This window comes from Podarcis gaigeae (genome assembly GCF_964106915.1).
Source record: "Podarcis gaigeae genome assembly, chromosome: 2".
In the NCBI taxonomy this organism is placed as follows: domain Eukaryota; kingdom Metazoa; phylum Chordata; class Lepidosauria; order Squamata; family Lacertidae; genus Podarcis; species Podarcis gaigeae.
In genome coordinates this window covers 39,335,951-39,350,947 of record NC_139679.1, presented here as the reverse complement: position 1 = coordinate 39,350,947, position 14,997 = coordinate 39,335,951, and the positions used below count along the sequence as shown (strand labels likewise).

At 40.7% G+C, this 14,997-nt stretch overlaps 1 protein-coding gene across 5 annotated transcripts in view; it reads right to left on the bottom strand.

Annotated features, from left to right (window-relative positions):
- Positions 1–2,047: 2,047 nt before the first annotated feature.
- The window catches only part of GLP2R (glucagon like peptide 2 receptor), a 38,916-nt gene continuing 25,966 nt past the window's right edge, over positions 2,048–14,997 (bottom strand). For 3 of the 5 annotated variants that reach the window (XM_083725882.1, XM_083725881.1, XM_083725883.1), the window contains 9 exons: positions 14,249–14,355; positions 12,834–13,008; positions 11,672–11,831; positions 11,067–11,127; positions 10,138–10,207; positions 9,116–9,204; positions 7,345–7,483; positions 5,958–5,999; positions 2,048–4,263 (listed from right to left, as the gene is read on the bottom strand). In XM_083725882.1, coding sequence (XP_083582008.1) covers positions 3,925–4,263; positions 5,958–5,999; positions 7,345–7,483; positions 9,116–9,204; positions 10,138–10,207; positions 11,067–11,127; positions 11,672–11,831; positions 12,834–13,008; positions 14,249–14,355 — 1,182 coding nt within the window. In that variant the 3' untranslated portion in view covers positions 2,048–3,924. The remainder of the gene's footprint in view (positions 4,264–5,957; positions 6,000–7,344; positions 7,484–9,115; positions 9,205–10,137; positions 10,208–11,066; positions 11,128–11,671; positions 11,832–12,833; positions 13,009–14,248; positions 14,356–14,997) is intronic. The other 2 variants (XM_083725885.1, XM_083725884.1) reach the window with 1 other exon arrangement.

Sequence of the window (14,997 nt, the reverse complement as noted above, 5' to 3'; positions counted from 1 at the left end):
TTTTGCCTCAGGTGCCAAAAAGTATTGGGCTGGCCCTGCCAGATACAGTACTGATAATCAGCTATTGTTTTCTTGCCTTCATTGAGAACTGTCCATCTGCTCCTGCCTTCCGTTCTTTAGCCAATTACTAACCCATAAGAAACCTCATACTTTTATTCTATGACTACTAAGCATGCTCAGGAGCCTTGATGAGGGACATTGTAAAATGCTTGTATCAAAATAATACACTTTCCCTTTATCCCAGCAATCACGTATTTTACATTCTAATCAGACTGGCATGGTTTTGTCAGTTTCCTTTTCATCTTCTGCATCTGCTGCCTACTTTTCAAATAATGATCTCCCTTTCAAAAAAAATTCCACATGTTTTAATTTATACATTGATTTGACAATTCATACAGAAAACCCCTCTAATCAGACCTGTGAGGTCAGTGACCCTGAGTCCAGTTCTCGTATTATTCCCTTCTATGGATTATGTTTCAATATTCTACAAGATAATAATCTGGTGCTACAGCCTGTAGCTGAATAGCTAAACCCTTCTAATGCCATTTTATTATGTTTCCTAAAGGTGGGCAACTGTCTCACCTCTGCCTCCACAGTTTCCAAAACCCCACAGAAAATACATCCAAACACAATGCCTGGAGGCATTGTTTACTTTTAAAGTCCCTGTTGATTTTTGTTATGTAAAAGAAAATGGTAAAAGGCATATATAAGAGGCTGTGAAGATAAAATCTTTTTTATATATATTTGAGAGAACAACTATCTTCTAAAAAAAAATAAGTAACTTGCATTAGCATCCGTAATAGAAGAATAGGCAGTAGCCAATGTAACACCAATTTTTAAAAGGTTTCCAGGTAATTTAAAGCTCTTAGCTTACATCTGTTTGAGGAAAACTGGTGGAAAGCATGATTCAATATAAAATCATCAAGCAAATAGAATAGGAAGTCCTGCTGAAGAAGAATCAACATGGCCTCACCAAAGTAAGTCCTGTTTCACAAACCTTTTAAAATTCTTCAAGACTTTGGTATATTTATACAAGTGCCTGGTATAAATTGTGCACTTAGACTTTTAAAAAGTTTTTGGTAAGTTCCTCTCACCAAAGATTCCTTAATAAGCTTATCAGTCATGATTAGTTTGAAGAGAGCTAAACCATTGGGCCAGGTTAGTACAACGCCACATCAAGTCATTAGCATGGTTCATCAGCAAAATGAGCAGAGAGGAGCAAAGTGGTTGCAATCTCTTTTCTGGGAGACTTTACGCTTGCACATTCATGCTAAACCATGACTTGGCTTAATGTAACATGTGAACCAGGCCTAAATCCATAAGGTTGTTTTTAAGTCATAAACTTCGATACCTGATACAGAACTTGGCATTCAACTTTCATTTTTACAAAATAAAGTTTCTACCCCTTGGATGTACAGAAAAACTTTCTTGGTTTCATTGTTTTCATCTTAACATAAGAATTGATTCCATCTTTACCTATTCTGTCTCTCTCAGGTGATAATTAAAGCGCATTGCAATCTTCATGTCTACACAGAGTAATAAGTAATAGTCCATTGGGTAATATTACTGCCTGCCTATTTAGTGTGTTCTTACAAAAGCTGTGTGCCAGAGGTCTTTGTGTACAAACCACTCATTCCCTCATAGAGTAAAAGGAAAAGTTTTGCTTATTATCTGGGGAGTTGTCTGACCAGCATAATGATATGGAACAGGGACGTGCTGGGCATTCTCCAACTTCCTTTGTGTAAACATTAATTCAGCACGTCAACAGAGCGATGAATCCCAGAGTGCTCAGGCTGGTCTCAGAGGAACTGATGTTTTCTAGCATGTAGGCTGCATAAGTGTAAGTGCAATTATATGGAAATAAGTTCCATTAATTTCAGTAGGCTCTGAGTATAACTTTCCCTGGATTGCATCCAGCAGTGTTTGTAACTGGGTGGCCATTTTAGGTTCATCTCATTCAATGACACAGTGTTATTCCCTACCAAGACCTGGTCCTTGTTAGAGACTAGGAAAGAACTGCAAGAGCCATTAAAGACAGGAAGACAGGTTAAGCCAGCTGAAATTTTGTTTTAAAAAGAGCTAAAGAGCCATAAAGGGCAGGGTCTTTGTGTCAATGGAATCCTACAAAACATTTGAAAACATAGAACATCTTAGAAGGAAATAATAGCAACCCTCATGCAAGAAATCTGGATACGTACCATAAAATATACTTTGAAAGACGACTGGTCTTAAAAGAAGAATTGCACAAATGGCTGCAAAAAATCCACTGTCAAGAAGCACAATCTAGAATGAATGGCATTTTACCAAGCCACGTTATCGCTCTCAAGGACATGGACAGTATATCAACCAGGTTTCTTGAATGATAGCTTTAGCTGATCTATAACTTGCTTGATAAGGTCCTGGAGTTTTATTTACTTCAGGATTATTATCTATATATATATATTGAAAAGTGGCTCATCTGTTCTCCATAGGTGTGGCCACCTCCTGAGACTCAGCAAGCGGGATTGCAGAGAACGCTTGCCTTTCAAAGTTATGTATGGATTTTATCACTGATTTTTTAAAATATACTTGTACACTGCTTAGAAGTCATTGTACATTAAGCAGCACATAAATTAAGAACTAATTACACGTGACAAAACCAGCCTTTGGATTTCACAGTGGGTACAATATATAAGGAAGGAAAACAATTTGGCAGCTTCCCATTTTTAAATCTGTGAAAATACATGTTGTAAGATCAACAGCTTGTGAAATAAAAATGACAACAGGTAACAAACACAGCAGGCCTGGAGCTGTGTGGATACATAGCTTAGCAGTTGCTTGTGATTTCAAGACGGTGTGAAGCAGCTCCTGGTGGACCTAGGGTTACCCATATTTTCTCCTCCATGGGGAGAAAAGCAGCTTGGTGGAATTCTGAGGAAAGGCATGGCTGGTGGTAAAAGGAGCAAGCACACCACCCATTTGGTCCTCCACCTCACTCCCCAGGCTGCTGCTTCTTAAATAAAAATGCTGTATTGAAAAAATGTTACATGGATCTGGTTGCAAATTCTAGCTTGGCCCTTTTCTGCTTGCTTGCCTATTCACTTGTTCTCTCATTAACTCATCCTCAATTTGTAAATCACACCACACTGTCTGGCTTTTTGACAAATAGATGTATTTGGGTAATGTTGCCCCCGCTTCCCTCCCATTTTTTCCCCATCTGGTGACTTTGAAGCTTCTCAGATTTTTCATCTCCAGTCATATCAGTTTTCTCCCTGTTAAGAGGCGATATAAAGATGTTTAAAATAAATTTGCAAAGTGGAAGTAATAATGACTCCTGTTGCAGGTCTGTTGGAAGGATAATGGAAGAAAGAACCACAACTTTGTATATTACATGTATTAAAAGAAGCATTAGCAGCTGTGCCCTAAAAACAAGTCCGTTCAGCATTTCATAATTTTTACAGCAAAGCTTGGAAAATGTGCTTATAAATATATACAATCCCACACATTCCTAAATGTCAATCCTGTTCATTTAGTCATTGTTGGAATTCAGCTTCTTGTTTAACAGTATCACTTAAGCAATGGTTGTCCTTTCTGAGACACTGCAGAGCAGTCCCATGGGATCAGATTGATGGCTCCAATAGTGGCGGTCAATGTTGGGAAACCTAAGAGAAACAGCAGGCTCTTTCAAGGTGCTCAGTCTATTCCTTTTATTCCCAATTTCATATCTGGTTCTTGTAGGACCAAGGAGAAGCCATTTCCATGCAGTTACCAGGCTTGGCTGACTTTAATTTTGTCAGGGGGGGAAATTACCTGGGAAGAGTCAACCTGGAGGAAAATGCTAAGTAGCTATTTTCACCATCTTTTTCTTTCACTCCCCCCCACCTACTTCCAGCGGTTCCCACATGGCACATGATGCAAGATCCCTCCTTGATCTAATCAGGTATCTCAGTTTTTACTTTTGTTACAAATCGAAATCTCACTTTCTTCGAAGACTTCCTCGGTCGTCTCCCCCATTGTGACTTCTCCTTCACTGCTGTCTGAGAGGCTTGCTCTGGGAATATGCTTTAATGCGAAGCTTAGCTCCGCTTTGCCGCCTGTCCTCTGCTTTGCCACTTGTGTGCTCTGAGGCTGAGTCACCTCCAGGGAGAAGCAATTATTGTTCGAATGCTCTTTCTTGGAACATCTCCCCAGGTGCTTGATGTTCTTTCCGAGAAAGCATGGCATGCAGACAAAGGGGGATGCCAGCAAGAAATGGGACCATTTCTTGCGCAGTTCAGCTTTTACCTGGAAAAGGAAGGAAAGCAAACAGAACAGTTGAGATGGATTGCAGCATATAGTATAAATGCTTCCTTGACCCGTCCTAGGGCTTCTGTCCTTTCAGATAAGCCTGAAATTTCTTAGTTCAGGTATGCTGTGGCTAGGTTACCCTGCAGCAAGAGTAGGGAATCTTTGGGTCTTCAGGTATTGCAGAACTCCAACTCCCATCAGCCCAAGCAAGCATGGCCAATGGCCAGGGATGGTGGAAGTTAGAGTTCATTCCCCACACCTACCCAACAGGCAGAAGTCCTGACTGCTCAAGTAATTACTCTGAGACCTGCAGCACAAAGTACAATCTTAGGCCTCTCTGCAGTGTTTAGCACAGTATAAAGGTAAAGGTAAAGGTACCCCTGCCCGTACGGGCCAGTCTTGACAGACTCTGGGGTTGTGCGCCCATCTCACTCAAGAGGCCAGGGGCCAGCGCTGTCCGAAGACACTTCCGGGTCACGTGGCCAGCGTGACGAAGCTGCTCTGGCGAGCCAGAGCTGCACACGGAAACGCCGTTTACCTTCCCGCCAGTAAGCGGTCCCTATTTATCTACTTGCACCCGGGGGTGCTTTCGAACTGCTAGGTTGGCAGGCGCTGGGACCGAGCAACGGGAGCGCACCCCGCAGCGGGGATTCGAACCACTGACCTTTCGATCGGCAAGCCCTAGGCGCTGAGGCTTTAACCCACAGCGCCACCCGCGTCCCTTAGCACAGTATACCTGCTCCTAATGCCCCTTTCAAGAGGTCCCGATCTACTTTACAGCTTTCCCCTTACTGTCCTGATGTGTTCCCACAGAACTCTGTGTGCATTTTATACAGAGAGCAGGTTTCTCATTGATGTTATCACAATACAGTGGTACCTCGGGTTACATATGCTTCAGGTTACAGACTCCGCTAACCCAGAAATAGTACCTCGGGTTAAGAACTTTGCTTCAGGATGAAAACAGAAATCGTGTGGCAGGCCCCTTTAGCTAAAGTGGTGCTTAAGAACAGTTTCAGTTAAGAACGGACCTCCAGAACGAATTAAGTACGTAACCAGAGGTACCACTGTACTTGGACAGCATACACAGACACTTACGAATAGTTCCTATTTAAATGACTTCAGCATGTTTTCTACAGTGCAGCAGCTGAATATTGCGAATATCACTCTGTTTATGCTGCTGCCTCCCATTCTCCACATATCTTTCTGCCATCCTTCCTTCCTACCAGTTTCTGCTCCCTGCCCTCAGTGAAAAGGGGAGGAGAACACTTCCTGGAGAATGAAAACCTTCATGTAATGGAATGTTCCCCCTTCCATTTGGGCTCAGCTCTACTCCAATCTGTTGCACATCAGGACAGGTTGGTGCCCCTCCTCATAATTAGAGGCGCAAGGGTAGCATCCTGGCCATTTGCTTGGCATGCATGGGCAGCTTATTGCAAGTTGATCTGTTTACATGTAGGTACCCTATATTGCTGTTTCAAGGAGCAGCCTGAAAGGGGTTGTGTTCCTTGCATGATATCTCCAACTACTGCAAGGAACACAATGGAAAACTGAATAACTCTTCAATATATACTAACTGATATAAAATGCCAGGTGACCACCAAGAACGTCATACAGGACAAAGTCAGTCTGTTCTGCAACATCTTCCAAGAGAAACAAGTGGTTAGAAATGAAGGTCAAGAAGGATATTTTACCTCTCCATTAGAAAAACAGTATAAAAGTGCTACAAAGAAACCCTGGAAGGGAAAAGAGAGAGGAGGTAAATTAGATCTGGATGAAATTTGCCAAGGTACAATTCAACTACAAGCTTATGCAATCACAGAATATTGTTCCTAGAAAACACCTGAAACCTGAGTCATCATGCTGCTAAATTGAACATTAACACAACTAACTTCCCCTTGCTCAAAAATCACCTTTATCTCTCAGGTATCATGTGATGAGGCACCAGTACCCAAAACTCTGTTCTATTTTTCTTAGAACAATTTTGCTCAAGGAAATGTCAGGCTTGCAATTTTAAACCACTAAGGTTGGTCCCACGAAATATATCACTTTGACCTAATCTGTGCATTTCGCATTAGGTTGTGCAGGAAATATTGCAACTGAAGTTTAGGGCAAAATTACATGTATAGCTTGTGAACTTAACCCTCCCAAGGATGTGTTTTTGAGACCTTGTACGAGCAGTATCAAATTTAGCCAGTTTTCCAAAAGCTCAGTAGCTGACCCCCCAACCCCACTTAGTATTGACATGCTAAAAAGGTGGTAGTGCAAGAAACATGCATATTGGACTGATATACATCTGACTTCTTGACCTGGTTCCTGCTGGCAAGAATTTAAGGACATCTAAGACTCTAAGCATTTCTCCTCAGGCAGATTTATATATGAAGATTGAAAGACACTGCATAATTCCCCATTAAAAAATGGAACTAATGACAACTCTTTACTTAGTCCAAATGTCTCATTCTTTGGGACCAACAAATCCCCAAGCAAATCTGAATTTGTATTTAATAGTTAATGAACTAGCTGCAAAGTTCTTTATTGCATTTGTAGACTAGTACAGAATATGGTATACCACATGTCTTAAGAGTGATGACCATATTTAACTTCTAATGCTTGCTATTCTGAAAGTTGTTTCCTGAATTGCTATTTCCTCAGCTAACTCATTGAATTACATAGTCTGTTCCCCAAATTTTCCAGCATTCGTTTGCAAACCCTTACCAGCTATTTATATTCAAGAACATTTCCCACAGAGTTCTTCTTGAGAACCATATATCAAAAAGTGCTCTCTCCCTCCCTCATTCGCTAATATTTCCAGCAACCATGGTTTACTGATGTGACTCTAAATGTCTAAAAGTGATACACAAGCAATTTGGAGCTTTCTTGGGCAAATAAGCATTATATTACAATAGTTGTAATATTCAACCCTATGTTGTCTTTTTGTTTGAAGATTTTTTGCTCTCTGCTCTATCTATGGTTTTAGTATGAAGATTATTATTTCTTTTCTTTTCATCATATATATCAATTAATGCCCTTTTTTATTAATTAGTGGTAATCAATAATGCCCCTTCCAGCACAAGAACTTACTTGAAAGGAGCCCAGGGTCAGCTGAATGAAGACTTTTATGTGCCTGGAAAGACCATCAATTCTTTCATCCACAATGAAGTTAAAGACAATCTCGTGAATCCCAAGCAATGGTATTAACACAAGGGTTGATCTTGCCAGTCTAAAAATAAAAATAACCATAAGAATGAATTCAATCCTAGAGATAAACTGCATCAAGAAATCGCAATGGAATCATGATATTATCCACTCACTTCTGTTTGTTTGGTGCTAGCATTAGAATGATCAAACCTCATACATAGATATTGATATTTTAACACAGGGGTGGTGAATCTGTGGTCCTAACAGTGTTGTTTGTCTCCCATCAATCCCAGCCAGTATGGCCAATTGTCAGGGATTATGGAAAAACGACATGTGGAAGGCCAGTTTCCCCACTCCTGTAATTAAGGATATATTTAAGGATTTTCGTCAAACCTCCAGCAACATGACATTGTTGAATTACAATTTTATCAAGAAGTTAAATGTTGTCACTTGTGGACTGAATTGGAACAAAGGCTTTTTAACTGTATTATGTATCTGCATTACTGCTAACTACCGGTAAATTACCGGGACACAGGTGGCTCTGTGGGTTAAACCACAGAGCCTAGGACTTGCCGATCAGAAGGTCGGCGGTTCAAATCCCCGCGATGGGGTGAGCTCCCGTTGCTCGGTCCCTCCTCCTGCCAACCTAGCAGTTCGAAAGCACATCCAGCGGGAAGGTAAACGGCATTTCCGTGCACTGCTCTGGTTCGCCAGAAGCAGCTTAGTCATGCTGGCCACATGACCCGGAAGCTGTACACCGGCTCCCTCAGCCAGTAAAGCGAGATGAGCGCCGCAGCCCCAGAGTCGGACATGACTGGACCTAATGGTCAGGGGTCCCTTTACGTTTACCTTAGTGGTAATTATCATAGACTGTACTTTGCTGAATTTAATTTCCTTCTGACTTCACTGCTTACAGTCCCTGCCCTCCAGACATGTAGGTAAGTACCTGTAACTCAGGATAACACTTCATTCTTCTGAAGAAGCAGATTGTTATCCATAAAATCTTATGTCATAGTAAACTAACTTGCTAGTCTTTAAAGTGTCATTAGCCTTAACCTTTTCACCTTATGGGCATAAGTATGTTGCGGTTGTTTTGAGATGACAATTCACCTGAAGTGTTACAGCCCAGACACAGATTTATTGTCTTAGTGAATTTACCATTATTAAACAAACTAGGCACTTATCAGCCATTTGTTCCTTCAGTGACCAACCCCAGCAAGCCACTGCCAGGCTGGGCTCATAAGAAAGCTAGCTGGTATTGTTTCCAGCCCTTGCTAAAGTAATGAATTTATGAGTTTGCTCAAATTCTAACCCTTCACTGATTGTAGAGATTATGAAGGGTCTGCCTCTCAACTCATAACAATAAAGACATGTTCTCTGACTACTATTGAAACTTTGTAAGTAAAATATTCACCAATGTGCAAAACAACATGACTGTGATATATTCTAGCCTAAGTATGAGGCTCTCCATGGTAAGATGTACCGTAACCAAGCATAAAAGTGCCTGGTGCAATCAGCCATTGTGCAACTCTGCCAAGATAGTTAGAATCTTGTCCAAACCTCTCTCTCCAGCACATGTAACAAAGAAAAATAGATATGCAGGAAATTCTTGTTTAGAATGAACTGGAACATAATCAGTGGATTCTTCTTCCAGTTTAAAAGGTACTGTAGAAGGCTAAGTAGATAAGTACAAATCTGAGAATGTAATATTTACCTGAATTTATAATCACGAAAGCTCATTTGCTGGGCTTTAAGTTTGGAAAGTAGCAGCTTCACAATTTTTAGAAAGATGCAGAAGTTAACCTTCAAAGAAACACACCTCTTGGTTAGTTTCAGTAAATGCAATGAACATTATTTGGCTAGCAATGGGGCAATCACAAGAAATTAACCACAAGCAACAATTCACAGCACAATCTTAACCGTGTTTACTCAGAAGTAAGTCCTATTGAATTCAGTTGAGCTTACTCTGAGGTAAATATATTTAGTATTGCAGCCTCTTAATGTGTAAAGACATTGTTTCTAGAGATTTTCTACCCATCACATTTAGACAATTTTTCCTGCCATTTCTCTTAGCTCATTCTGTCCCCACCCCTTTCTTTAGGTCAGGCTTTTGATCCCAGATACCTTTGATCTTTATTAATGGTTGCTGGAACAGGGAGCATCAGTAGTGGATGGAAAAGAACACCAAGGACAAGTACCCTTGCCAATATCTTACGTATCACACACACATAATACCTGCAGACATGTTTACATGCTCTCATGTATTTGAATGGGTATCATAGCATGTAATCTCTCTTTTTAAAATATAAATGCAAAAGCATTTGTCTGTTCATGTTCCCAAGACTATCTTGCTCATATCCTTCTCTGGGACACTCTCTGGTTCTCATTTTTCTGATCTTCTGAATTTTGAAGCTGATTTCAGTCCATATATTGCTTCAGAAAGTGCAGATTAAGTCAGTTCACAGTTTAATGCAAACTTCTCCCCCACCTTTAATCCCTGTCCTGCCTTGTGCCTTCCACAGCCATTTTTGTTCAATCAATCCTAGCTTTAAATTATTTAGGGTTAGTCCCGTGTCTTTATTTTGTAAAATACAGAGAGACACAAATCATGGAAAGGGCCCAAGTCAGTCTCTCCCTGCTGTGCACCAGGAGATGTCTCCCCTTGTAAATAATGTAACAGAAACATACCACCACAACTGTATAAAGTATTAATCAAATTTATGCCATGATGCTTACAACAATGGAAAATAAAATGGGCCCTCGAATGATCCACCAGAATGCCATGTTGTGATGTGTTGCCCAGCATCTAGGAAGTAAGTCAAAATTATTCTGTCAGCTCACATAAGCACAAATGGCAAGCCACATTATTTTTAAATAGATTTGGATAGGACCTGTGAACCTGGTTGCTTTTTTTTGCCAAGAGGACTAATCAGATTACTCATCAAGATTACATTTTTCAAAATCAATTGTCAACAATAATCCATTCCTAAGCAAGTAATCCCAAGGCATGCATTTTCCCATAACACAAGACCATTATTCTAATGGTCGTGGCCGTAGTGGGTTGTAATGCAATTTCTTATTTTTATAATGAGCTTGCTAATGGAAGCTTAAGCAACTGATACCTATGGAAGCAAATGATGATGACTCATTTGTGTTCCACTAGGTGCATCTAAACGCCAGGTTAACTTCACTTAATTCCTTTGGTTTAGCATTAGGGACCAACAGGGTGTGGCATGAGGTCTATTTATTAATTATACTTACATCCCACTCTTTCTTTCAAAAGCTCAGAGCAGCTTGTATCAAGTTCTCAGTGGCCTCTTGTTCAAGCTCTGATCAGGCTCACATCAGCTAAGCTTTCCTATACCATTCACAATACTGATCTTACTATGTCCTTATAAACATCAATAATAGGGGGATTAGAAAATCAGAAACTGGTGGTGCTTTGGTGTGTGTATGTGTTTTAGCAAAGTCACCATCACTATCTGGCTATATACTATAGATCACCATCTCCACAGCCTGTTTACAAATGACCACCACAGATCAAAATGTTTGTCTGTATCCATCCGAAGTCCTTTATTTAAACCAGCAGGCCATGCCTTCTATTGTCTTGGCAGAAACTGAAGCAACAAACCAAGCCAGAGGAACATTTGGAAACAGACACTTACCCCTCATACTCCAGTTGGTATTTTGTTACTCCCCAGGAAGCCACAAACAGGACTGGAAAACCTAGGGAAAATTGAGATGCAGGGACAATGTGACTTTACAATGGGCAATATGTAACAGTTGTTGTGCATGTGAACTAAATGACAATGGAGTAGCTAGAATATAGGGATGGGAGGGAATATTACTAATTTGTGTACAAGGCAAAGGTATGATCACATCAACTTTTTTCTCTTGTTGATTCAGTCATACATTTTTGTAACCCTCTTTATCCAAGGACAGTCTCTGAGCAGCTAAAAGCAAGAACAAAGTTAAAAGAAGAGTATGCTTATAATAATCTGATGTCAAAATGCAGGGCAGGGTTTGGATCATTTCTCAGATGGCGATTATTATTTATTCAGTTTATTGTACTTTTATATATTGCCTTTCCTCCCAAGGTGGCCCAGGGCAGTTGTGACTGCAGGGCAGTAGAGAGGGGTGGCTTATCTTCAATATAGACATGGCCTTCGTGGCTGCAGCTGCCTTGATGACATGGGTTTTAGATTGATGCTAACCAATCCTGAAACAGTGGACTATAAGCGCTGCTGGAAAAAAACATCTGCATATTTACCCCATCCAATGAAGATGTATCTCAACAGCAGATGTTTCTCAGAGAGCACAGTGGCTACCAATAATCTATGGAGGTAAATCCCTTCCACTAAAATCCAGAAGAAATTTGCCCCAACAACATAATGCATCAAAAGCTGAGCCATCCTGCACAGGAACAACTTCTGTGGAAATGAGATAGTGAGAAGAAAAGTTAATATTGAACAACCGTCAACAGCAAAGTAAAACTTGGTACTACCAATTATCAAAATACAGCTTGGTACATACAGATATGTGGAATTTTTGTTAAGCAAGTCAGATACTTGTCAGTCAAAATGAATATTTGAAAAGCTCTATTCTTCTAAAGCAGTTTTGTTAAATGTTAATGACTACAAAGCTCTGTTGCTGGGTGGTTCTCAAATGGAGGACACTAGCAGCAGGGCCCAGATACCTTCCTTCTGCACTGCCAAGCTAGCCTTCAAACGAAACAAGCTGCTAACTTGGTCTCTGCTGCATGAGCAATGCAAAGGCCCAAGAGTCCAACAGGGTCAAATTAGCCAAAGTACAATCTCAAAGTTCTCAGAAGTCTATGGGAAGAAGGCTTGATTGTTAAACTACTCTAGCAATTGTAGCTCTGCGAGGAGCATAAAGGGCTCTCCTAAAAACTACCTGCAATCCATGGCTGTCAAAGTGGTATAATTGTGCCTTAAATGCATCTCTATTGCGAGTGGTATGTGCTGGCTGCAGGCCATCTGAGGAAGACAGCGTACACCTGTGTAAATCTTCCGGACATATCCATCTTTTGTTCCTCCAGTTGTTTTAATTTGCCATTTACCTTGTTTTAAGATATCTTGTTTTATCTGCTTTTTAACTGGCATACCACTTTAGCTTTTTTTGTAAAAATAATAATCAGTCTATAAGCTTTATGAATAAATAAATAAACGAATGAATTTTCTAGCTATTTTCATACTTGTGTGCCAGTTACCGTCGTACAAAGGAAAGTATGCAGAGCTTGAAACTTGCTAGCAAAGGATGTTCAGCATGAAATGCAACGCTTTGAATGAGTTCAATCAACAACATTTTTCTAGCAAGCTTTGCAGCTACAGAATTCAGCCATGAACACATAGAAACTCCAGGTATCATTAGATGCTCTTTCTTCCACCCACTTGCTTTTAACAATGCCGTACCTCTGGACTTGAGAATGATATCCATCCATTTAGATCACTTGGCTTTTCAGAGTCCACATAAAGAAATACATAAGTGCTGTGGGTTGTTCTGTCTTTGATGAGAACTCCTGCGGCTCGCAAGATGAACGCAATGAACAGATTCATATGGATGTAGTTCCTTGTGCAGTGCAGTTTCCTGTGGAAGAAGAGAAGCATCCTCTTAAGAATCCACTGAAGCTGGTTTTATTCTGATGTGAATAACAGCATGTTCTTGCCCTGCTGTAAATGTTCTTCCTTACTGGTGGGGGCTTAGTGGCTATGGGTGCTAAGGACACTTGGGTCAGCTAGGCCTGCAGATTGTGCCAGTAGCATAATTTCTGTCTTATCCCACACTGGGCTGAGCACACCTGACAACCAAGAGTATAGGAGTTCCCATCTCTGTTGCTCATTTTCTGTGAAGCAAGAAAGGAAAAGAGGCAGTGGGAAAGTTGGTGTGGTATGTGTGGTTTACAACATATACTCTCTGCAGAGAACTGCAGAGCTGGGGATGCCTGCTCCTAAATAAAAATGTGTGTGTGTGTCCCTCCTATAGGGCTGATGAGCAAGAGGACCTCACTGCTGCCATTGCTATTAGATGGCCTCATGTTGCAGCAGAAAAAGACAAACACTGCTTAGGGTGGAACGACATCTCTCATCCCAGCCAATAATTTGCTAAGAATGGGAGTGCTGAGACTAGTGGAACACTTACAGGAGAAGATCAGCAGAAGGTGGATGCTTAACTCATGCTGGCTACAAAGATTCCCACCCACATCTGCCATCTCCACACTAGCTGGGTTCATCTCCAGTTTTGGAGCACAACTGCTTCTCTGGGGAGGGTTAGAAACTGCTTGTGTGAACATTTTCAGGGGAGAATCAGTAGGCAGGCAAGCATTAATAGGAATAATGTCCAATTAATTTATTCTCTCCTGTGGGCGTTGCTCATTTGTTGCAATACTTTTGTGAAGGAAACATTAGATTTGGAAGCTTGTTAGTCAATATCTAGTTTATTTCTTGCACAAGGGCCTACTTACATTATGCAATCTTTTGCCTTCTTTTATAATGCTCAGGTAACAGGTGACCCACTGATAACATCTGATCACCACTCTATCCCTCTCAGCTGCCATGATACACAATGCAATTAAAACTGTACAGATTTCATGGTCTCATAGGTGTGGTATGACCAGGGCAACTTCGGCATTATTATTAGGTGAGCGGATCCTTTGATTGATCTGGGAAGAGGGAAGTTTCTCTCATTTTGTCCAGGATGACACCAGCCATCATTTAATGTTAGATTATAATGCAAACCCAGGCCCAAATCCCAGCTCCTGGCAACTGGAAAATGTACCACTGGGTAACTCCAGAACACCATGTTTTACTGAAAGATAGATTATACTGACCTGAGCAGCATCAGTACGAAAAGTGCTAAGACAAGGGAAACAAGAGAAAAAGTATATCCCACAGTATAAATGTACAGGGTGGAGATCCACAATGTTTGTTCTTCATCCTAAAAACAACAGAGACGCAAAGGAGTTAAATTGATGTAAAGTCTGGGAAAGAGATCATGCCAGGAGAGAAAATTCTGTAGAACAGCAATTAGAAATTTGTGGTCCTCCAAATTTTGTTGAACATCAACTTCCAACAGCCCCAGTCATATGTTCAGTGGCCAGGGATGATGGGTGTTGTAATTGAAAAACATCTGGAGGACTACAGGTTTCTCATCTCATCTGTAGAAGATAACTCTAGCACATAACTCAGGGCTCATTCAGACTTCATTTTGTGCCATGTTTTTAGGCACAGGTCCAGGTTTTAAAGCTCTGTGTCTAAGCATGGTGTGTGTGTGTTTTTGTTTTTTGTTTGTCTTGGTGCTTTCCCCAGGAAAACCTGCATTTTACTGCTGAATTAGAGCCAATCGGCAATTGGGCTTTCCATGGATTGCTGTTTGTCTTGATTCATACCTAATTAACATCTCCTCTCCTATCTTTCTAAACATTCCTACAAGCCCTCACTGTTTTGGAAACCAGATGTGTTTATCAGACATTTGTGATGACCTATTATTAGTCATTACTTAAATGGAACCTCTGGTTACCTGATGCTGAGGGCAATCAATATGGCAAAATTATGATCTCCTTTATGCTGTCTTTGTAAG